We start from the raw sequence: 24,305 nt of genomic DNA, 5'->3' as shown, positions 1-24,305 counted from the left end.
AGTTCCTGAGATGGGGAGAAGGCAGAGGTGCCTGCTTGTGCATCTGACTTGTGAGTGGCCGGGACCTGTGTCTCCTCCTTTCTAATCCAGGGCTCCAAGAGGTACAAGATGACAGGCCTGTGGGGGGCATGCATGTGGCTGGGGGGTGGGGGAGTATAAAGGGGACAGGACAGAATTAAGAACAGGAGCCATGCTTGCTCAGCAAGTGCCAGCTACAGATGTTTATGCCCACTGCAGGCATCCAGGAATACCACACCCCAGCTGAGAACACGCCTCATCATCCCACGTAGGCTCTGACTGAAAACAACTCAGATGAGCAGGAAGCAGCTATGGGTTTCCACACCACTTGACCAGATTGGAAAGGCTACACCAAGCAGCTATAGTATGGCAAAGACCGTGCTGATGATTGCACGAATATACACTTACCTTTGAACTCATCAAGTTGTACACATTAAATATGTACAACTTTTTCTAGATCAACCATACCTCAATAAAGCAATTTTTAAAAAAGAAAGTATCTATAGTAGAAAAAAAAAATGACACCCCAGATCACCTTGGTTGTGAAGTACCAGCCAACATTAACTCACTCACAGCAACCCAGCATACCAGGGAAGTGTCTTTTTCAGGAAATCATCAATAAATGTTATTTTACTATTTTAGCAAAAGCTCATCTTTCCTCAGAATCTGATTTAAAACATGAAAACAGAAACCGAGCACAGAATGGTGACCACAGAGTTTGCTAATGGAAGGAATCGTTGGCACTCCTTTAATTACAATCAAATTGCTTCTGGTTGTGGAAACACAGTGGTGCTAATCAAAGCCAGGGCAGGACAATTCTAATAGTTATTAATGATGTGCGGGAGATGCAGCCAGACCTTGGCAGGCTTGGCCAACTCGACAAATAGCAAAGCCAAAAGGAAAAAGGTCTCCTTGACTGAAAACACCACATACAACCCTGGGGTTGCAGAGATTTGAAAGCAAAAGCAGGTAATCTCACTGGTTGCCTCTCAACTAGCAGTCCCTCAGGCCTTCAAGGGAACCTTTTTGCTTATCAATTAACCCCCTCAATTACACAAATACCTCTGTAAGTGAAGCCTATCCTCTTAGAATATCTACATAGAACACACTTTTGCAGAGTGGTAGACAAAACCAGCTATTCTAAAACAATAAACAGCTCTACATACATCAACTTTCCCCAGCATTTAGTGTTAAATATTGTCACTCCTTTTGGAGCTTTAATTACTAAAAGTATACTCAGGTGGTAATTACCATATTGCATTGGAATAGCAAGGGTCTCGCATTCAATGTGCAGAACACTTACAGAGTTGAAGCTACGATGCAGAAGCTAAGGAGAATCATAGTGTCACATGTTAAAAAAGCTCCCAGTGTTGGGGTTAGTTCTATGGAATGAATCATCTGTTATCACATAGCCCCTGGTCCTCTCTATGGAACGTGTGGCTATGGAACAGATGGGGGGAAAAGCCTAAATTAGGAATCCAGCACCACAGGGAGAACAGGGAGACCCTGTGGTTTTGGAATCACTGTTACATAGCTCCCTGTTACGACTCTGCCCCACACCCCACTCAAATGCCCACAAGTATCACTTGGCAGGGAACTCATCCATTTTCCTTCGTAGCCTTTTCCGAAGGTTGCAGAAATACCATGCTTTCATGGTGACAGAGAGCATTTCAATCACATAGGAGGTCAGAGCTCAGAAAGGATCTGTTGCTTCTCAATACATTACTTAAAGACAGCTTAGCAGAAAACATCTGAATAGGGACTAAGGAACAATTCCAAATTCTCCTGAGATGACACCACAACAAAAGAAATAAGCCTTTTAGGCAGGTAGTTTTAAAGGAAGAGACTGTACAAAGCCAGGTAAGACATTTTATACTTAAGTCACTGGCCAACTGGCTTATGCTCTAATCTCTTGTTTGAAATGTGGTCTGGTATGAAGAGTAAGCTGCCATGAAGGGCCTCTTTCATTGAGAACCAAACAGATAAACAGGGTCATACCTATAATGAAATGTAATACAGTATAAAAACCTGTTCATAACTACATCAAAAACTAATGATGTAATGTATGGTGACTAACATAGCATAATAAAATAAAATAATAAAAAAAAGAAGCCCCCCCCCCCACAAAAAAGCCTGTTCATAGACTTCATTGTTTATATGATCTCCAGATGGACGGTGTATGGAGATGTAGATACACAATGCCACAGTATTTGACAAACTGATTCCTTCTGCTGAAACTTGAACTTATTTTGCTCATCACAGACAATGGTTACAAAAGCAAAGATAAAGGTTACAACTGTAATGAGTAAATGAACACAAGCAGACTGTCTCCCACATTAGAATCAAAGTTAATCAGTTATATATTGCAAAACCTAGATCATCCTAATGTGACAAGATTCATAGGGCACCACACATCATTGCTTCCACACTGTAATTCTGCTTAACTAGCTCTCAGTTACTTTAGAATTGGTTGTTCCACGTATGACTTTGAGCAGAAGCTTCTGATTCTTAGTCTGAAAGCACAGAACGTTTTCAGCAATATAAACCATGCCTATATTGTAATGAATCTCAACAAATGAGCTCAGTCAGATCCTAAACTTTTTCTCTACAAGGTCTCCTCCAAGTATCGAAGTTATCAGTAACAACCTGAAAAAAGCATAACGAGATTAAGATCCAAATAAATAAATGCTCACAACTTCATCAGTTAGCAGGGAACAAAATTCCACTTGGGTATTTTAATGTAAATAGGTGCCACTTTTTAAAAAGTGCTATCAAGTCAGCAAGAGTTTTTGTTTTTTTTTAAGGGTGAGTTGTTCACAGGAAGAAGTAATTAACAGCCAAGAATGAGATGGATTTCAAAAAGAATACTATTCTATCATCAAATGCTGGCTTCCATTTACTTCCTCTATACATTAAGTATGATCATTCATTCCTAACCTGTGAGTCTGTAAATAGGGTTAGACTAGGGCAAAAAGTGTTTTTATATTATTCTAAGATGAAATAGTTATCTTAAATAATGCTGAATTGAGGTTTATCTTGTTTACTGTATAAATATGGCATATAACTTCTAATACCTTGAGGTACAATATTGGATATGAAAGAAAGAGCAATAAATCTGAGCTACCCTATGTTTATAGGTTTATAGTTGCCACATATATGTATATTTATTTGTAATTAATATATAAAATAATACACATCACTTTCCTTTTCTGGAGTTCAGAATTCTGTCATTCTCCATAAGTCCTCTCATATTTGCATAAATGTCTATGGTACACCATTTCAGACCGTGACATATATGACTGTGTTAAACAGGTGAACCTTTATTTAAAATGGAATTTAAAAGTGGTCTCACTCTAAAATGCCTCTTCTCAGTTCTCCTATGGGAGACTGTCAACTCCATGTGGGCCAGCATAGATCTTACTCTTCTTGTGCGCCTACTGACCTGGCACAAAGTCATCCTGGACTTAACCTCGCTGGATACATGAACCTAAGAATAAGCTAATAAAAGTGAGAAAAGCAAAGTTCTACTGAAAATGGGGCAGGGGAGAATGTGCTCATAGTAAACTGTGGCCTAATAAATCTTCCTTTTTTAAAATTAGTCCAAGTTACCATTTTACAGTTTCTCCTCCAATCTTCAATAGAAAGCAGTGATTGGTGGTGGTGGGGCGGCAGGATCTGCTGGGAACCATACAAGGTCAGACTATGCCTGGTCTCCAAGGGTCGATCTAAAATGGATTACATGTACCACACAAGAACTGATGGACAGATTCAGGTAACCACAAAAATTCTAAAAGAACCTTAGGCTAAGGGGTTAAAGTAGCAATTGAGCAAGAGTTTCTGGAAGGGGGACAGATGGCTTTTGACAAATAAGCACACCTTCAACGCAAGTGACAGAAGTAGGTCACGATGAGTAAGTGAATTTTCCACTGACTCATTTCCACATGTATCATGGGCAGCAAAGGATATCAGTGATCTAATGCTCCACCAGGAAGAGCTATACAAAGTCATTCACAAATGAAAGAAACTGCAATTAAAATTGACGTGGCATGGAGAACCACCATCCTAACCTATAAACAGTTCAGTAGGCAGTAGGTCAAGAGGCCTTGACAAATGATAGGCACTTAACAAAAGTCCTTATGTATTCAGAAAATCTGGTAACTGAAGAGTTTAGGGACAGGAGAGAAAGGTGATTCCTGCCCTTTCTCCAGCTAACAGATCGATGCAATCTGGTTTAAATGGGCCACACTAATTAACATATATTCAACAAATTTCACTAAGTCTGCATGCAGTTTTTCAGTTTTCAGCTTTGAATGCAAATAACCTCTATTTTAGGTCTGGCAGGAAAAAAAACCTGGTAAATTATTTTTAAATACAAATTCATTTATTTTAGTGCAAATGGAGCATACCACTGTAAATGTCAGTCATCATCCATTATGGTAATAGGGTCCGGCCAATCTTACCAACTTATTCAAAGTTCACTGCATGAATGATCAGAGCTCTCAGTCCCTAGACAGAACTTAAAATATGTCCTTATTAAAAAATTCAAAGGCAATAAATCAGGTTAAAAAGGTGGCAAGAGATGACCCCCCTCTGCCATCTACTCCGGGAAATGCCCAGTGCTTTCTGCTGCGGCAGCCGATGAGAGCTGATCATTTCTGTCTGTGCAGAGCACACCAGGATGGGGTTGTACTATGAAGACTGATGGTCTCCATTCTCCTGGAACTTACATTAAAATGAGTCTGTTGAAATGCATGTATTTTACTCTAGTGGGGGATTACCCACAGATAAAAGTAAATGTGTTCCCTCACACAGGAAAAAATACTGTCCCCACTGGGAAAGATTCCACCCAATGGACATCGGTTTTATTTTTTCCAAGATAGTTAATGAGTATGGCAGCCTCATCCACATTTGAACAAAAGTAGTCAAATATTTTCAGCCAGTTCTGAAGCACCAGATGCAACTATAGGAAAAATAATTTTCATTTTAAAAGTTGACTGGCATGGGATCAACACTCATAACCTTGGCCTCTTTAGCACAATGCTCTACTGAACCAAGATACCAAATAAAAATAGAGCGACTGAGACACCCAAGGCTCTATAAAATGAAACACTGCAAGAAAGTGACAGGAGCACTAAAGATAGGAAAGTGCTGAGGCAAAGAACATTTACAAAACATTAGGCACTCCAAATATATAAAGCTTATGTGGTTTTAATGTTTCAAACTAAAGCCATTTGAAACTACAAAACAGAATGGAGGGGTTTAAAACCACAATCTCATTACTGTACACAAAACAGGTCTTCTTCCAAATATCACCTCTAGGACTTTTAATGATTTGCCTCAGGAGTGCTATGGAATGATGGTTGACGGAAATGAAGAGCTCTTTTTTTTTCCTGACTTAAAATGTCACTCAGATGATCTATTTCTGCCACCAGGGTTATGGGTACCTCGCCAAGAACCAAACTGATGAATATGTCATTTTACAACAGCTACCCAATAACCATCCGATAGTCAACTCAGAGCTTTCACTCAGTACTAACCTGGTTCAAGCCAAAGTTTACAAGGACAACAACCTTAAACCACCAAATAATGCCTGAGACCATAAAACAAATGAGATACGGAATAGAGGTATCATATCATGGAATTACTAAATTAATTATGGAGCTTTTATATCATATTGCCCTGAAAAATTATTTGTTTAGTGAAGACCTATAAAAATGTAAAAGGGTGGGCGCCTGGGTGGCTCAGTTGGTTAAGCGTCTACCTTCAGCTCAGGTCATGATCCCGGATCCCCGGGATCAAGCTCCGCATCAGGCTCCCTGCTCAGCAGGGAGTCTGCTTCTCCCTCTGCCCCTTTCCCTGCTCTCGTGCTCTCTCTCTCAAATAAATAAAATCTTTAAAAAAATGTGGAAGAGTGATATTTATTCACATGTATATGAAACATTTAGGTAATAAAAAATATGTACTTAATTTGGAATTTGGATTTATAATTCTCTACATGTTCCTAAATATTCGTACCATTTCACATTTAATTGTGAAATCATAGGGAATTTCAACTTTGTAACAGGTCTACATTTTTAAATTTAAACAAATTTCATTATGTGAAATTCTGCAGTATGTAAATCAGAGAAGTTAAAAATGTATAAAAATGTCTAAGTCTTCATTAAAATTAGGATCAACATTATATGGACCCATACACCTAGCACAAACAGCTGTTTCAATGACGTGATTAACATCAGATTATAAAGTCAGCAAGAATGAACTTCTGTTTAGCTTCCTCCTACCCTTTTCCCCATATAAGCAAACGTGCTTTCCTTCTATAACTACCATTCTGTCCACCACATTTTTCCTCTTTGTGGACCCAGAAATCATGCTGCCAAGAGAGGACTTCTAAATAGAAAACGCTTTCTGTTCAAGACAAAGAGGGTAAAAAAGCAAAACAAACAAAACCCAACAATCAAAACCCACTATGACTATACCACAGACTTTTGCAACTCCAGTTTCTTACTCCACTCCTATCATCTCTTTCTCTCCTGATTTCTTTTTCCTTAGAGATGGAATATACATGACAGTAAGGTTCCCCCATATATTTTTAACTATAAGGAAAACACCAGCAGTAGCAAGAAACTTCAGTAGCTGTAGGATTCTATAACCAACGATGGTTAAATCCTCAACATTACCCCCAAGTAAAAGAAAACACACATACCAATGGAAAAGGTTAAGTATATGGTTCATTACTTAGATCATGTGCAAATCATCTCCCACCCTCACCTCCATTTCCCTCGGGAACACAGAGGGCACGAAAGATTAGATTCTGTCCCTGGGTCTAGGCAGCCTCAACCACTGAAGACTCCTGGAAGAGAAATATTTGACCGTCATCAACTCTGATGCTCTTCATTCATCTTTATGTGGATGAGTCTCTATCCTCATCCTGGAACTCTTTCCTACGTTTCAGACCCTTGCATCCAATAGTCAGCTGTGTATCTCTACTTGGGTATGTTCAGGAGCTAACCAAAATTATCACCTTTGTTCAACCTGTCCTGCTTCCCAGTCCCATCCTGCCTCACTTGAATCATCCAACCGGTCTACCAGTCCTGTCGATTCCACCTCCTTTCATGCTTATGGCCACCAAATCCGTGACCGTCTTATCACCACCATCTCTGGCCTGGAAGCCTGGCCTCCTCCTTGCCCCATTCCAATTCCTCCTCCATGCCAGGAATCTTTCCAAAGGGCAAATGGGATCTTATTACTCATTGCCCTAGGTAAAACCCTTCATTGGCCCCTCCTGCCAGGAGAGTCAATTCCAGGCCTCTAGCACTCTAATACAATCTCTTTAAGTCTCACTCCAAGGGCTCTGTGCCTGGAATATTCTCCTCCACCATATACTGCCTCCTCTCTCAGCTACCAACCTGGTTTAATTCCCTGATAACCCGCTTTCTGTTACGTGGCCCTGGGAGACTCTCAAAACCATTTCTATTCCTTCGTGACCCTCCATGCCATGGCTAAGAGAGGCAAGCGCACATATACAATCGCACACAATGTTGCAAGCTCCTGTGAATCTGTGCATCTTCCCTGCCGCCCCCCCCCCCCCCGGACCCACCCCTATCACAATTCCCATGAAACTGCAAGCTTTCAAAAGGGCAGGAACCATCTGTCTCCTTTACCACTCCCTCCCCAGCGCAATGCCCTACATAAGGAAGGTGTTCGGCTAATGTTTACTGAATTCACAAACAAACAGATGCAGAGGATGGAGGGCAGACCGCACGCAACTCCACATCCCACGCCTCATCTCCCAAATGACATCTCCCCTGCTTTAGGCAGATCTTCTTAAACTCAGAGGTGGCCGTAACAACAGATCCTCCCCTACAGGGTGGCTTCCAGGAAGTAAGGACGTTTTTTTCTCTGAAGTGCTTAAAACAGACGAGCCTAACACATTCACATTCACCTGTGGATGTGTACAGGGATATGGGATACAGCCAGATTCGACTTTGCTTCCATGGCACAGTTAGGACTCTGAAGAGAATAAAACACTTATTCATGAGCTGCTAGTCAAGACAAAGAGATTTTCCTTTGTTTTTGTAATAACTATATATTCTGATGAGTTCTGTGCTACAAATAAATGTGAACAGTAGTCAAACCATCTATCTTAGTACAACATTAAAGTAAAAAACTGCTGTCTTCTACGCTAATTATCTGAATTGTATCATTAAATATGTAGATAATAAATATCCTTATACATTTCAAGTAATAACTTTGATAATTTACAATAATTACATAAACATTCCTTCCTGATGAAGATAAGTTTTAATAATGGTATGTAAAAACATTAAAATAGAACATATTATAGTTATTCTACCTTCCATATTTAACGTGATATATTTGGACTTTCACAAATAAAGGTAACTGGCGAATTTAAACCTGATTTGTTTTTTAGCATGGTGTGCTTCATTTTCATTTGCATTCTGAATTCAAATATAAGGTGAAGCCCAAAGATAAGGAGGGAAGGGTCTTTGCCATCCACATCTAGGAAAGTTCCCTGTGTCACTAAAAAATGATGGATTGTTTTTTTCATCTTTTCTGAACAGAATTCTGTGGTCTCAAGTATTACAGGAGGGGAAAAATGTGCCTAAGGGGCTACGATTTACAATGATTCTGTTTCATGCTGATTAGCATAAACGACCATGATAGAAAACTGCATGCAAACCCTAGAAGAGTCAATAAAAGATATTGATCCATAGCAGCAACTAAGGGAGGAAAAACTGCTAACGGCCTATGCTTCAAGCTTCCTATCTAATTTGGTAGAGGATCTTTTAACCTGAAAATGATTCTATGTTTGCAAAGCCTTCTGATGGACGCATGAATTACCTTTCACAAGCAGATGGACAAATCAAATCTCAACACTTCGCTCTATTCACAGGCCTTTTAGGCTAAAAGTTTGTATCCAGATTAACACGGAGGCATTTATAAGGCAACTGCAAAGCCAAAAAGAATCTCTCTCCCCATCAGAAGCTAATATCATGAGATGATGTCTTAACAGTCAAGTGGTATGACATTTAAGAGCATTCATAGTTCTCTCTCTCCCCCCAAAAAATTTTTCTCCCCAAAATGCCAAGTTGAAGTAGGTAGGCAGGCAATGAGAAGCAATGGCCCCCATGCTCCGAAAGGATTAGGATAAACTCTGCTTGCCACCCCTCTTATTTAGAAGATACTCAGATCTTCGTCATCAAAACACAAACTCTAGGAAAGAAAATGACTTTAAGACTAGCAAATGAGAAGGGCTTTGTCAATTTTATTCCTTAATTTCTTTTTATTTCAAAGATCTTACTTTCCAGTTGGGCAATGTAATTCAAGCCTGGTAAGTAGGCAGGTGCAGCACATGATTTCTGCACGTTCATGGCCATAGTTAATTAGGGGAGCACATGTGGTTATGACAAAGAGATGATGATGCTCTGATGGCAAGACGCTGAGGGACACAGGCTCCAATACTGTAAGGTCACAGCTTACTACACAAGGAGCAGGGGACACAGCCACATTCCCATAAGTCCTGGCCTTTGGGTCCTTCCAAAGGCAATGGTCAGGGTGACAAGTGCCTCGACTACTCTCACGTTCCTGTTGTTTGTTTTAATATACTCCTGGGCTTTACTAGCAACAAGCGCAGTGAAATAAGGGATGAAAATCCAGCACATTTTTCACTGTTTACTTCTCAGCCAGGTGAATCATATTTACACATATATATATCTGTGTATGTATGTGTGTATAAAGGAATATATAACAGAACACGCATAAATTCTTTAGAACATCTGTTGAACTATCCAACTCATTAGAATCCTCATTTTCTTTTTTTTTTTTTTTAAAGATTTTATTTATATATTTGACAGAGAGAGACACAACGAGAGAGGGAACACAAGCAGGGGGAGTGGGAGAGGGAGAAGCAGGCTCCCCGCTGAGCAAGGAGCCCGATGTGGGACTTGATCCCAGGACCCTGGGATCATGACCTGAGCCGAAGGCAGACGCTTAACGACTGAGCCACCCAGGCGCCCCAGAATCCTCATTTTCCACACAGGGTATTTTTAACTGAACACTGTCTTTGCTCTATTCAGCTTAGCCCCCACAAACTTTATACCATCTACAAGGTGGCTTTTAGGTGATTCTATGTGTTCATTAATAGCATACTTGTACCAAAAGGCAGATACTACTATTTATCATTGGTAATTTATGAGGCAAACACTAGATGAGGGAGAGCAAATTATCAAACTCAAAAAAAGCTCTGGGTACCCAATGTCACAGCACAAGACTCAATCTTATTTCACACACAAATCAGATGAAATGAAGATGGAAATGCCTATTAGACAAAAAGTTTCAAACCTTGATAAAAGCACGCCTTGGAATGTGCATTAACAGCAATTTGCATTTAGTAGTATTTCATATTTGAACATTAAATGTGTTGATGGGGATAAAGCAAATAAAAAATATCCAAATGCTTTCTTGGAATAATGATAACAATATAGTCCAAGGCCAAAGCAATTAAAAAGAACCCAGGAGTTCTTTGTCCCTCTAATCTATTTTTTACCCTATACCTTGCCCCTACTGCCCACCTCCCTCCATTTTCCAAGTCCCATAGCAGGGACGTTTATTCTTTTAGAAGCTTTTCATCCTTATGCATATGCAATGTTCACTCCAGACTTAAATGTGGCGATGTTGTACCCTCCTTCCATTTCTTTTGCTAGGGAAAATGTGGAACACCAAGACTGCCAATCTAGCAATAACACACCATGCAATAGGAGAGTCACAAACTTGGAAGGAATCGCAAGCAGACATAAAAGCTACTTGGCATTATATATCAAGATTCATAAATATATGCACGTCACTTTGGCCTAGAAATCTCTATTCTGGGAATTTATCCTAAGGAAATAGTTCCAAAAGACAGAAAAGGCTATATGCATGAATATGCTCACTGTGGAGTGCTTTCATTCAATAAACCTTGATCAACTGTCTATTACGTGCCAGGTACCATGCTGGCAGAAAGTCTCTGCCTCAAGACATTCAACATCAGCTGGGAATTCAGATAAGTACACACAGAATTATAACATGTTGGGATAAATGCTAACAGGCCTGGATAGAAAAACTAGAAACACTAAAGTGCATTGGAAATAAGAGCAAAGAGAGTCAAGAAGGACTTTACAAAATTTGGGGTAATGCTGTTATCAACTCTTCACAGTTTTTTTTAGAGACACAGATCATGTTAAAATATTGAAAAATGTTTATTATTCTGAAAAAATAGTCCTCAGTACTTTTTTAAAATAAAAAATAACAAGCACTCATCATTGCCCTTAACAACCCTCTGAAAGCCCCTCCATCTTTCTCTCTACCACGTGTGGGAGTTGGCGTGTACCCATCCATCACCAAGTCCTCACTTGGCACATTCCACCAGTCTGTTCCCTGTCTTAGTTTTCTACTAGACACCAGGGCGTCCCTAATCAAAACTGTTGAGAACTCTGAGTTCATTTTGCTTAAAATACAAAACAAAATAAACAAACAAACAAAATCTAATCGCTCCTTTGAGAACTTCCTCTTTCAAACGGCCCAATCATTTCAGTCAGAAAACTCCTGCTTTGCTAAGGAGGTCCTTTGCTAAACATGGTATTTATAATTTGTAGCAATTTGTTTATGTCTTCAGAAGTGAAAAAAATTCCAGTGTTAGGGGTTGTATTGGGAAGGTTTTGAAGAAGTACAGATCGGACATACCTAGTAAGAGAGTGGGAAATAATCTAAACTAAATTGGGACATGTTGCCAGCTACATAGAAACGCCTGTATTTACACTTGGGTTAGAGCAAATTCTATTCCTGCAACCAGCACACCACCCAATTCAAGTCTAGACATGCTATCTATCAGGGTGTGGGAGTTGTGGAGAGAACTTTTTCAACATGTTCTGTCCTGTGTCATGGCTCAAGGCTTTGGCCATATTCCAGAGGTGGATGGGGGCTTTGGAAGGAACATTAGAGAAGGCCACACCACAACTATCTTTCAAGAGGGCTAAAGAGAAAGACTAAACTTGAAATCATCAATGGGAAGACTAAAGGCAAGGTAAGATCACTGTTTACTGAGTGCCTACATTTGTTAGGCCCTGCCGTAGGCACAGGGCTGGGGAAATCCCCCATAAAGGACCAGACAGTACACATTTTTGGCTTTGCAGGTCAGAGTCTCAGGTTACAACTACTGGATTCTGCTACCACGGCATGAGTAGCCACAGTTAATACCTAAATGAATTGATGTGGCTGAGTTCTAATACAGCTTTATGTACAAAGACAGGCAATGGGCCAGCTTGGGCCCAGAGGCTGTAGTCTGCCTACCCATAACCTACGAGCTCATACCTTATAAAAGGCACAAAATGTGTGCTGGTTATTTTTCCTAGTTAAGGATGAGGAAAGCAGGTCACATGTCTAGTGTGTTCAAGAGTCTGGATTCCGACCAAGGTACGTCTAAAGCCTAAGTCTGAACTCTTTCTATTTGCAAAGGTTCTCTTAGTTGAAAACAGATAAAGAAGTTCATGTTGAATGAAAGAAAAAAAATGACAAGTCAAAATCCTTCCTCTCACTTAACATTAACCAATCTATGCCCACCTATGACAAAATACGGAGGACAGCAAAAATGCTGGTAAATAGGGATATAATTGAAACCCTCCTCCCAAAAGAAGCTTCTGGAATATTCAGTACTGAAATCCTTCATACGAGAAGGAAAAAGGAAACAAATTCTGTATTATAATGTGTCAGATTACTGCAAAGCTACAATGAGGTCACTCTCCTAGAACTGTAACACTTCCAGAGAGGACTCTCTAAAACAATCCCATTGATATTCATATATTCCCTAATTCATCCATTTCAGGTCCAGACAGCACACTACAAAAGTGCTTAAAAAAAGGATGTGGCGTTTGTCCTTTCGGAACGTCTACAGAGTTGGAGGCAACACAATACACTGAACAGTTAATCATCATCACCTGCTAATCTGAAAAGCCACTTGAGTATGTAAAGAAACTCTAAGGGTGATGTGTCCAGTTCAGTGCCTGGAACTCAGGGGAGAGGAGGCGATGAAAATGAGGGTGTGGTTGCTTCTATGTGAATCTTATTCAAGGTTCTTGCTCTTTTTATTCCTCCTGAGAAATCCAAGATTCTATTGTCACCACAGTTGTCCTCATTTGGAACCTGAAGACCAGGATTCGAGACCATTCAGGTTCCAAGTTGCTGACCAGCTTGAAAGTCTGACACCTAAATAATAGTTTCCTCATCTTATAGTAAAGGGGTTTTATTACATGTTTCTGAAAGTCTTTTCCAAGTTAAGCCTTCGCTGAATGAATTTTTCAAACACAATTCTGTATGTCCAACAATCAAAAAGAAAATAATAACGTGGATGCAACTTAGATGTCCACATACTTTAATCCATGACATAGGGTTCTTTAAATCCTTATAGTAAGAAAAAGTTTCAATTATTAAAACTACCTCCGTTAAAATGCAGAAAGTATCACTTAGAGAGTTGCACAATTACTTCTGAAAATTAAATGATGATTTTCCCCAAAGGACAGAGGGGAAAGGAAGATGTGGAGCAGATGGATTCATTGTTCCCCTATGGAGAAAAAACATTTCTACACCTTGCAAAAATATATTAATTGGCCTGCCATCTGGCAAGCCTGCTCACATACATAAGGGATAAAGTTTAGAACTTGAGGTTTAACATTTAAGTCTGTGGGGAGATGGTAATTGGAATCTTTCTGAGTTAACATTAGTATTTTTAAAGGGAACATTTCAAGAGAGATCTGAATACAAGTAGAGAAAACAACATCTAAAAAGTGAGACCATCCAAGGTGACATCACCGTGTCAGGGGCCGGGCCCTCACACTGCAAACCAGGGAGCCAGCCACGGCCACGCCCACGTAAGGGAAGGCTGTACATTAGCTCAGGGGCTTTCAGCACGTGGTTTTAAATGCTTCCACACAACTTCATAGATAACGCCCACACACCTTCTTGTAGGTTAGAAGTATTTTTCAAATTTTCTGGAAATTATACTATTGTAAAGCTGGGTATTTAAAAGAATCTATTTTTTTTTTTTTTTTTTTGTCAGAGAGAGAGAGAGAGAGCGAGCGAGTGTTCACAAGCAGGGGGAGCGGCAGGCAGAGGGAGAAGCAGGCTCTCCACTGAGTATGGAGCCCGATGTGGGACTCGATCCCAGGACCCTGGGATCATGACCTGAGCCGAAGGCAGATGCTTAACTGACTGAGAGACCCAGGCATCCTAAAACAATCTCTTTAAGGGAAAAAAATCAGCTCATAAGACAGGTGATATAAACTGTGAGTTTTGTGGTATGTATATACACATATGCACACACATGCACTCAGAAAAAAAAATCTCGGAAGGATAACCCCACAATTTTAATAGTGGTCATGTGTGAGCAGCAGAATTTGGGGAGATTTTTTTTTTATTTCATAGTTGTTTCAATTTTCTCCATTCTGTCTTCAGCATCCATTGCGTTTAAATTTTTCTTTAAAAGCTATATACATTCCACGGAAATTAAAATATAATAAAAATACTGGTAAGATATGATAAATCATTTTACAAAGCAATTCAAGGATCTTGAATTTACCTTTTATAAAATGTATGTTTTGTTCTGTCTTCACTCGCATTGAAAAACTCCAGGATTCCTTCTGGATCTCTGGGTTTATTTTCCCACGACCATAATCTAGGTCATTAACTACATACCTTCCAAATCTTCCACCTCATGGCCCTCACTAAACAACACTGGGTTATTTCAAACAAGTCTGACTAGCAGGAAATAGTTAATCTGGTTTCTTACAACTTGTTCACCTATGTTGGCTCAAAGGGGCTTTTGTATATATATATATATATATATTTTTTTAAAGATTTTATTTATTTTTTAGAGAGCGAGCGAGAGAGAAACAGCATGAGAGGGGAGAGGGTCAGAGGGAGAAGCAGGCTCCCTGCTGAGCCGGGAGCCCGATGTGGGACTCCATCCCAGGACCCTGGGATCATGACCTGAGCCAAAGGCAGACGCTTAACCATCTGAGCCACCCAGGCGCCCGGGGCTTTTGTATATTAATAATGCACCACATGATTGAGGTAGTTTATGCTTTTCTTTCAAGTATCTCGTGGTGCATTTTCCTGGTACCTCCTGGATATTACCAACCAAGTAATCAAACTATGTGTTAATCATCTTCCTCATGAAAATGATTTCTAAAAAGGATTACACAATGTAACATGGTATCCTGGCTGGGATCCTGGCACAGAAGAAGGACATTAGGGGAAAAAACAAGTGCAGTCTTAATAATATATGGAAACTAATTTTTTAAAAAGGGGAGGATGGGGACAGGAAAACAAAACATCTTACTCTAATCCTATATTAGCATTGTCAAACAATTAAAAAACACCTAAAACTTTTTGAGGGGATGGAAATCATGGTGGTAGTTACATGACTGTATTTGTCAGAATTCATGGAGCTGCAAACCTAAAAGGAACGATTTTACTATCTGTAAATTCTATCTCAATAAACCTTATTAAAACAAAACAAAACACACCTATCTCCCTGGAATTGATTTTTCTAGAGCAAGTAAATACAACTGGTAAACCTTGTGTCAGGAGGAATCTGAAGAAGGCTTGGGCCTGGGTTAGTGGCCATGAAGAAGAGCATCTGGAACATTTGAAAAAGCACCTGAAGGGAAGACTTCTTCCATTCTATCCTCAGGGAAGGGCAGCCATTCCTCAAAAACAGCTCAAATTACCACTGAGAGCCACGAGATGGCCAGTGGAGGATTCTGTGGTTTAGAGAATTCTGGATACAGTATTTGTGCCTTTTGCGTGTTATGGTTTACTTACACTTTATTCTTTTACAATTGTGGTATGCATAACAAAGCAGATACTTTTTAGTTCTTTAAACACAATGGCTCTCCCGAGGAAAAGATGTATTTAAGTGAATGCTACCAACTCATCTCCTTTTTAAAAAAAGGTAGTTAGCATTAGCATATTCAAAAAGAATTGTTATGTTTTTAAAAAATGAAGAAGCCTGTAGGCAATTCATCTCTAAAATCCCAACAGATCTTTTTTTTTTTGCATTCATACTGTACTTGCATATAAGATGCAAGAACTTTTGTCCTTCTATGTAATGAACTATATGCACTATTACAAGATCAGTGATTCTGAGATGTGTCCCCATAAAATATACATTCATGTGAATGGACAGGATTTTATAATATATAGAGTGAAATCTCAGAAAAGTAAGCATGGGTGCAGAGAAATGTTATTCGTTCAAAAGGCCTGTAAGACAGAAGCTGTTCAGAGCTATATCATAAGTAAAACCTCAATTTTAAACGTACACGCCCACTCAAATACCATTATAAACTCTGATACTTTAAGATGGGGAAATTACAGGAGAATACATATACAATTTCCATTAATGGGAGAGAATCAGCAGGTGGCATTTTAAAACAAAGTAAAACCTACTTCTGTTTTTCACTTTCTTCGCACAGACAGCAGGTGGCATTTTAATAGCAAAGATCAAAATTATCAGGACTCTGTATTCCACACATATCCTCAAATTGCCAGGAAGCTTCTGCACTATAAAACCTAAAATCTTACAAGTATCATTTTCAATAATTAGAATATTGTGAGAGCTCTATGTCTCTTGGAGACAGGATAGTACAGTTAAGTTTCTATCCAGATTTACCTCTTAGTACCGTTGAGATTTGGGTACAGTTCATTAATCTCTTTAAGCCTCAATTGTCTCATCTGTATAATAGATCTTATAGATTGGATTAAATGAGACAACATATACCAAACTGCCTCAACAGATATTCTGCCTCTCCCTCTTCCTTTGCTGATGTTGGTCTATCTCCTACCGTTCTCACACGTTATTGTAATTAACCTGGCTATACTGCTTTCTAACCCCACTAGAAGAAAAGGACCATGCCATACACATCTTTGTTTCCCAGGTGATAACCACAGCCCTGATCACATAAAAGCTACTCAATAAATATTTGGTACATAAATAAGTAAATGAGGCAATGCGATGAACCCCCAGACCCTGTGCACAGAAGTCAAATGTCGTCAAACTAGGTTATTAGGTTATCAGGATTCAGAAGGTGATTCAGGCTATCCGCAAGCCACAAAGCAGGAAAAGGATCACACAGAAATGTGTAACTCATTAATAACCCCTCCAAGTATTTTTAAATAAAAACAACGTCCCACGCTTCAGAGGTTAATGCTCCAGTTCTGAGCCTCTGGTTGCTCTATCTTTAGGTCCAGTTTATAATCATTTGACTCCTCTCTAGTGCTGCCAAGGTAACCAAAGAAAAGAAATTGACAGAGGAGCTGCATGGCCTCGAGTACCAGGGCTGTCCCGTCCCAATCCAATCCCTAAGACATCCTAAGGAACTCAGTCTATGACTAGAAGGCAAAAACAAAACAAGCAAAATAAAACCGACATCATTTTAGTCTAATATGCCTTAACATAGAGTTCAAGATATATACACACCTGGAACTTCCCAACAAAGTCCATAAATGTTGGGCCATGAATCCCCTCCAAACATGTTAGTTTCTTATTAAATAGATTTGAAATCAAACCTGTTAAGTGGCTGAAGAAACAGCTACAAGCCACTGCCTGCAGGACACACCTAAAAGAATGGAAGGTCTGAAAAGCCAAGCTTGTTTCTTCGGCTCTGGGCTGGGCACGCCACTCACACGGGAACTAGAAAACTGGCTTAAAATGAGAACTATAATCTTTCTGGAACAATAGGTCATGACGAGCTTCCTTAATGCCAAAATAAGTGTTTAGAGGTGACTTCTGCTAACTGAAAGAAAGTGTAAAGGGCATATATATTTACTCTGGCTTGAATACAACATTTCTGAATATGTCTGTTAGTGCCAGGAGTCAGAACCCTTTTCCTCATGGATTTTTAAACCCGGGACCCATTCCATGGAATGTGTTTCCTAGGAATGGCATCAAAATGTTGCATCATATTAATAGCTAAACAGCTCAATTATCTGTACCTTTTGACTCCCAAATCACCCTAGGTCTGGTGTGAGAAGGTAGACTAATTTTAAGGTTCATTCTCCTAAGGTAAGACAAATCACAACTTCTATTATTTAAAGAATTTCTTTTAAGAAGCCAACAAATGATATGTCATCAATCACAATTTCAAAAAAACTGGTCCACCTACCTAGAAGGCATCTGGGCAATGATGTTGCCGGTAAAATGGCATCAAAACCACCAAGCTCTAAGAACTGGACTGAAGAGAGTGGAACTCTTGAGCCTGGATTCTTATGTTAAGAAGGCTTATACAAACCACTATTAATTTCTCACCTAAAAATCCTAGATTTGGAAGGCTAACTCATCTGAAATTGACTACAGAGAAAACAACTACTGACAAAGAGTACTACATATAAATTTTATAGGTCACATAGTAAAAATATGGCAAGTTTTATCCCTTACTAACTCTCTGGGTCCAAACATCTAACCCCAAATATCAAATCCTAAAACACACAGGAAATTATGATTTGTAAGCACAGAAGCTCATTTTGCAGAATCCATAAAAAGAACTATGACCTAACACACCCCTGAACTATCCCATACTCTCCCTGTTCCACTCTTAGCTGCTATGGCCATTTGAGATCTACGATTAAAAACTTCCTTTGCTTAAAAATCCATCATTTATGGAAAATGCGAATGCATCATCAACCATTCAACCTGCCAAGTTAGGTGAGAGTGCCTATCAGCTGTTTTGCCACCTGTGTGCCCTTTGGAGTGGTTGAGCAAGTGTAGGTTAATTGTACAATGAATCATTTTTTGGATTAGCAAATAATTTGTGTTTATTTGGATGGGTACTCAAATGGAGAATACCAAGTGGATAAAATTAATCCTTACATGGAAAAAAAATCTATCCGACATGGCTTCAATATCTCTAGGGCTCAATGTCTGACCAAGGTAATCCACTTGGAAAAGTCTTTGATTTTGTATCCAAAGTCTTGAGATTAGCCAAATGAAAGTAGTATTTTTACAGGAATTTTATCTCAAGTTTCAAGATCAACAAGCCATTCCAAATCAGACATAAGAAATAACATTACATAATAGTCACTTAATGGCTATTGTTTTACAGTAACAAAGGTTTCATTTACCATATTTCCTAGAGTGCTTTATTCAGCAGGCAGATTTTCCCATGACAAATACACTGTTTTCTCTTAACCCCTCCATATATCTGTAAAAGTAAAACATTTAATAATTATGATTTCCAATTTAAGGATCCCCATCATATAGTATTTTAAAAGGTATGAATGTTAAAGGGATACAGGTGATTTTTTATGCAAGCTATAGGTTCAGTGATTTTCTTCTAATTTAGTAGCTAAGAATTCTGGCAGTGGCTAGACAATATTCTAAGTGACTCAAGAGAGAAATGCAGTAAGGTCAAAGTCAGGGTCCTGAGACATCAACATGCACTGTGATGTTTAAAATTATAATAAAGCATAGCAAAAACAGCTTCAGCAAATACTCATCAGGCAAAATGAGCCTGGTGAATCCATCAGTTTTCTTCCCTCTCTGATTCTATGACCCTAGGAGCTCTCAGCAAGTGTCATCAGCTCCTCATTCCTCCCGCCCAGGTGATTCACTGGCGAACTAATACATTATCTCCCATAGAGATCTGGAATTTGAACTGCCATGTCATGTTATAAAGTTTCCAGGGACATGGAGCTGGTTCTTACCTTGGAAGAGCAAAAGCTCACTTGAGAACTTCAGAACATAAATGGCCGCTGGGTGACCACATGCCAAGATCTGGATTTTGCCTGTATGTTTGCCTGCAATTACAGTTTCCTAAGAGATCCCAGACTTGAACACAATCTGAGCCATGGATAAATCTAAGATCACAAAGTCAGTGGAATGTACAAAGTCCCAGGGTTCTGTAACAACCCAAGCAATGACTGCCCATTCTCCTTACCAGTCTGTTTCACCTTCAAATGCTGATCAAAGCCTAAGTTCTCTGCTCAGGCCTTTAAAAAAACAAAACGAAACAACACAATAGTATGATGTTTCAGGCTGATACTGGTATACTCCTTCTCTAATAAGCATGTCCAATGGCGATTAGTGTGGCTAAACCTCCTGCAGATCCTCTCATTCTATTAATAAGGTTTAAGGTCAACACTTTCAGAATTCACAACCAAGTTCACAAGGGAACTTTCCTAATTACCAAGATAGAGGAAAAGAAAATAAAGAACCAGAACTACAAGTGTTAACAACCATGGGAATTTCTATTTAGAGATCTTTCTAGTTACACAATGTCCCACATACCACAAAAACCAAATTTGCTACTTCAGAGTCAAGACTTCCACTGATAGAGATTGTGCCTCTAATAAATGGATTTATACACACCCTGCTCCCACTTTCATCCAGGTAGCCCTAGGACCATTTTAATATCTTGGCTCTACCACTTAACTTTCAAAGGGATTACTCAGTTACCATGACGTCACTCCCAAATGACTAGGTTACATGTAGTAAAGGCAGCTCAGATTAAAATAGCTTATGCATGCTCACTCACACAAGAAATGGGTGTGTCTGGGAGTGGGGGGGTGGTGAGGGGCTTCCAGTCTTAATCTCTCTGAGAAACCAGCCTATTTCCATTTCAGCCAATACAAGGAGTTGTCTCCCAAATTATTCAGAAGGAGTCCCATTCCCAGTTTTCTCCTCTATGATCCATTTCCACACAGGGACTCGAGTGATTACTTAACCCCAAAATCTGTCAGTTTTCAGCCCAAAAGGCAGATGGCCTCTATCTTGAGGCTTATGATCCTCTTGTTTAAAGATACTACCTGGGCTTCTGATAACAGGACCTATGTGTAAAGAGAAGCAAGAAAAGCCATAAAGCATATAATGTTCTACCCTGTCTCTGTGAACTTAGTGACACACATACACACACTCCTTCCAGTGTTGACAAGTTCTAGTAATGGATAGCCCACGCCTGCCCATGGAGCAGGCTCCATAGTCTAACGGTTTATTTTTAAAGAACTTCTTCTAAAATCCACCTTTTGCACTCTCTCTCACACACACTCCCTTCTCATTTCTTTCCTTCTCTCTTTCTCCCTCCCTCTTAACCGTCAGGAGACCTACCTATTCAAAGGGGCAAAACAATCGGTAATCTCCTACGGAAAGCTTCACACTAGAGAATAAAAATGACATTATCACCATATGTGTATTCCTACTCATGTCCTTTGTACCTGGTAAGCTTTAACAGGGTACAGGATACGCAAGGAGTCTGTAAGAACATGCTGCTTCGGTCTGGGGCATCCAGGCTCTGCCCAGACGGCACTCAGAGAGCTGCTGGGAGCTCCTGGCTGGGCTCTCAGCTTTCTCCTCTTCCCTCAGAGTATCTCCTACTAGACTAGGAGAGGAGGACCCATGAGTGAGGGTTTCACGGACAAGCACCAATGCTGGAGCTAATCATGAGAGGCGGACTGAAGGGTGAGTCCTGCAGTGACAGGCAGGCCTGTCCCGCCTGCAGAAAACACAGTCTGGAGCTTGAAGAAAGGAGAGGGATGAAAGGAAGCAGTTAGGAAACAGGCCTGGGCAGAGCATGGAGTGGGAGGAAATGGGTACAGAGACTCGGGGAGGGGCCGAGCCTGCAGGTCAGGCGTGGAGAGCCTGCGAGGAGGCCAGCCAGTGAGCTAGGTTTCAGCCTCCTGTGGAACCGGCTGCGGGGAGAGGCAGAGCTCAAGCTCCGGAGCCAAAGTGCTGGTGGGCGGCGGGTTGTGGCGGGGGGGGGGGGGGGGTAGCCAGAGGCACTCAGAGCGAGGGATCTGAAGCCAGAGCACTTAGGAAGGAGACACTCAGAAGGCAGTGGACAGAGCCTGAGCTTCCAGCGAGGTGGTGAAAAGGAAACTGTCATTGCCCGTTTGGGCGATGAAGCAGACAGTAAAGTGAGCAACAGTGAGTAAGGGGATATGCTTCAGGGAGGAGAGCCGATGGGCCAGCTGTGAGTGTGCAGGAGCCAGGACACAGTGATGTGTCACCACGGTAGTCAGCTACCCACAGAGGGTGGTTACCACCCATGGTCTGCCATTCCTCACTTGGCGGCTGTCGCCCGGCTCCTCGGCCGCGCCCCCACCCCCACTACCCCATCACCACGGCTGGTGTTCATGCTGAGGGCATCCCTGCCTTCCCTGTTGTCCTTCTGGGTCCCCGTGGAGTGACAGCGCTGCCCGGCCTCCTCTTGGGATCTCTCTGAGTACACCGTGTGGCTTCCTTTTTACCAGACTCTCCTCCAGGCCTCCTTCCCTGTGCCTGCCTGCATCTCAGCCCACTCCTTAAATGGGGCATCCTTAGTTCTCCCACAGATTTATCTAACATATTTCTCAGATGGTCCTAATGATGACTCTCAAGCTTATTATTTCTGGTCCAGCCTCCCTGGTGCCCTGAACCCTCACATCCAAAACTTCCTGCCTGTGGGCTCTTTCCTTCCTGCCTCAGAGCCCTTGCCCTTCCCAGATGCCTACCCCAGATACTCCCCACAGATGGCTCTTTCCCATCTTTTAGGTCTCCTGTTCAATGACACTCCCTCACCACATTATCTAAAGTAGCCCCTCACATTGTGACTCTCTTCTCGACACCTGCTTATAGCCTTTGGAACATTGACCACCATTGGGCAACTGACTTATTTAGATGCTTATTTGCAAGGCCCAAACACTCTGCCTTGTTCACCATTATAGCCCTTGCACAGCACAGGATATTGGTGCTGTGAATCTTGGCTGAGTGAAGGAATGAATGCTCCATGGTATTCAGTATACGTTAGATGCTCAATAAATGTAGATTAACTAGGCTTCTGGGGATCAAAGGAATGAGTACAAGTTCTTTTGTCTTCCCTTCCCCCACTCTTGCATGTACAGGTAGTTCATTCATCTCCCTGGTCCCCCAGGTCAAAATCCCCAGGGCCACTGTGGACTGTTTCCTTGTCTCTCAGAGCCAGTGGCTCATCAACTTTGATCAACTTTATATCCTCAGTGTCTCTCAAAGCCACAATCTCACCATATTCCTTGGTCAGATCTGCAAAACCCTTTAGACAGGCTACTGCAATAACTTATTAATTGGTTTCCAGGTCTCACCCTTCCCTTCCAGACCTAAACTCCCCAGCGCTGCCAGACATGCCTTCTCCCTTTGGGGAAAGGCCAAGCAAGCACCCACAAATATCAAGTGCCTCAACTCTCGTCCTTAGCCTCATCACCCAATACTCATCCCCTTGTTGTAATGATAGAAACAACGTGAATACTTAGGATTTACAGGGTTTGTTTTTTTTTAAGATTTTATTTATTTATTTGAAAGAGAGAGACAGCAACAGAGAGCACAGGCAAGGAGGAGGAGAAGCAGGCTCCTCACTGAGCAAGGAGCCCGATGCGGGACTCGATCCCAGGACCCTGGGATCACGACCCGAGCTGAAGGCAGACGCCCAACCGACTGAGCCACCCAGATGCCCAGTATTTACAAGGTTTTTACATGCCAGTCGTTGCATTAACCATTTTATACATATGAACATATTTTACTCACTATAACAATCCTGTAAGTAATTTACTTGTCCCTGTTTTATATAGATGGAGCAACTGAAGTCCAACAAACTTCCCCAATCTCATTCAAACCCAGGTGAACCGGCTTTAGATCAATCCTCTTCAGCATTGTGGTATATTACACTGCCTCTCCAAACTTTATGCATCAGCAATACTGAGTTATGCTTCTGGTTTTTTATGCTCCAGCAATACTGAGTTATGTGTGGTCCCTTGAGCTCTGTTAAGGCCACTATGCCTTTGTTCACACCATTTCTTTTGCCCTTTGGGAAGGCCCCGTCCTTCTGTCTGATAAATACCAAACTATCCTTTAAAACTTCCCTGAGGTGATGCCTCTTCTATGTGGTCTCTCTTTTAGCTCCTTGAGACTAAAGTCTCCCTTCCCCAATGACCACTCCTAAGGCTTATATGTACCTTACAAATACTTCTTTATTGCCCTGGTTTGCAATGATTCATTCCCATGACTGCACTGAAGGCAATCCTATGACTCACCTTTGAGCCACAGTGCTCAGGCACACAACAGATGCTCAATAAATGTGGATTTAACTGGACTTTCCGCAGAAGGGTTGAGTACAAACTCAATAATACTCAACGTGTCAGGACAAGAGACAGGTGTGTTCTCCATACTTTTTAAAGACACATATTCATGAGCAAAAACAAAAGCTCACCCAACACTACAGATGTTTCTGAAAAGA

General features: G+C 40.8%; 1 protein-coding gene across 5 annotated transcripts in view; it reads right to left on the bottom strand.

Moving 5' to 3' along the window:
- The window catches only part of MAST4 (microtubule associated serine/threonine kinase family member 4), a 525,778-nt gene that overhangs the window by 131,919 nt on the left and 369,554 nt on the right, over positions 1–24,305 (bottom strand). Inside the window, exon 1 of one of the 5 annotated variants that reach the window (XM_035014561.1) lies at positions 17,549–21,710. The exons of the other annotated variants lie outside the window; for them this stretch is intronic. Within the exon in view, the coding sequence (XP_034870452.1) occupies positions 17,549–17,586 (38 nt within the window). The 5' untranslated portion in view covers positions 17,587–21,710. Of the gene's footprint in view, positions 1–17,548; positions 21,711–24,305 lie in introns of those variants that run through there. 5 annotated transcript variants of the gene reach the window in all.

Source organism: Mirounga leonina, unplaced genomic scaffold (genome assembly GCF_011800145.1).
Source record: "Mirounga leonina isolate KUSES-001 unplaced genomic scaffold, KU_Mleo_1.0 Mir_168, whole genome shotgun sequence".
In the NCBI taxonomy this organism is placed as follows: Eukaryota; Metazoa; Chordata; class Mammalia; order Carnivora; family Phocidae; genus Mirounga; species Mirounga leonina.
Note: the sequence above shows the minus strand (reverse complement) of the source record. Positions and strands in the feature narration are given on the sequence as shown.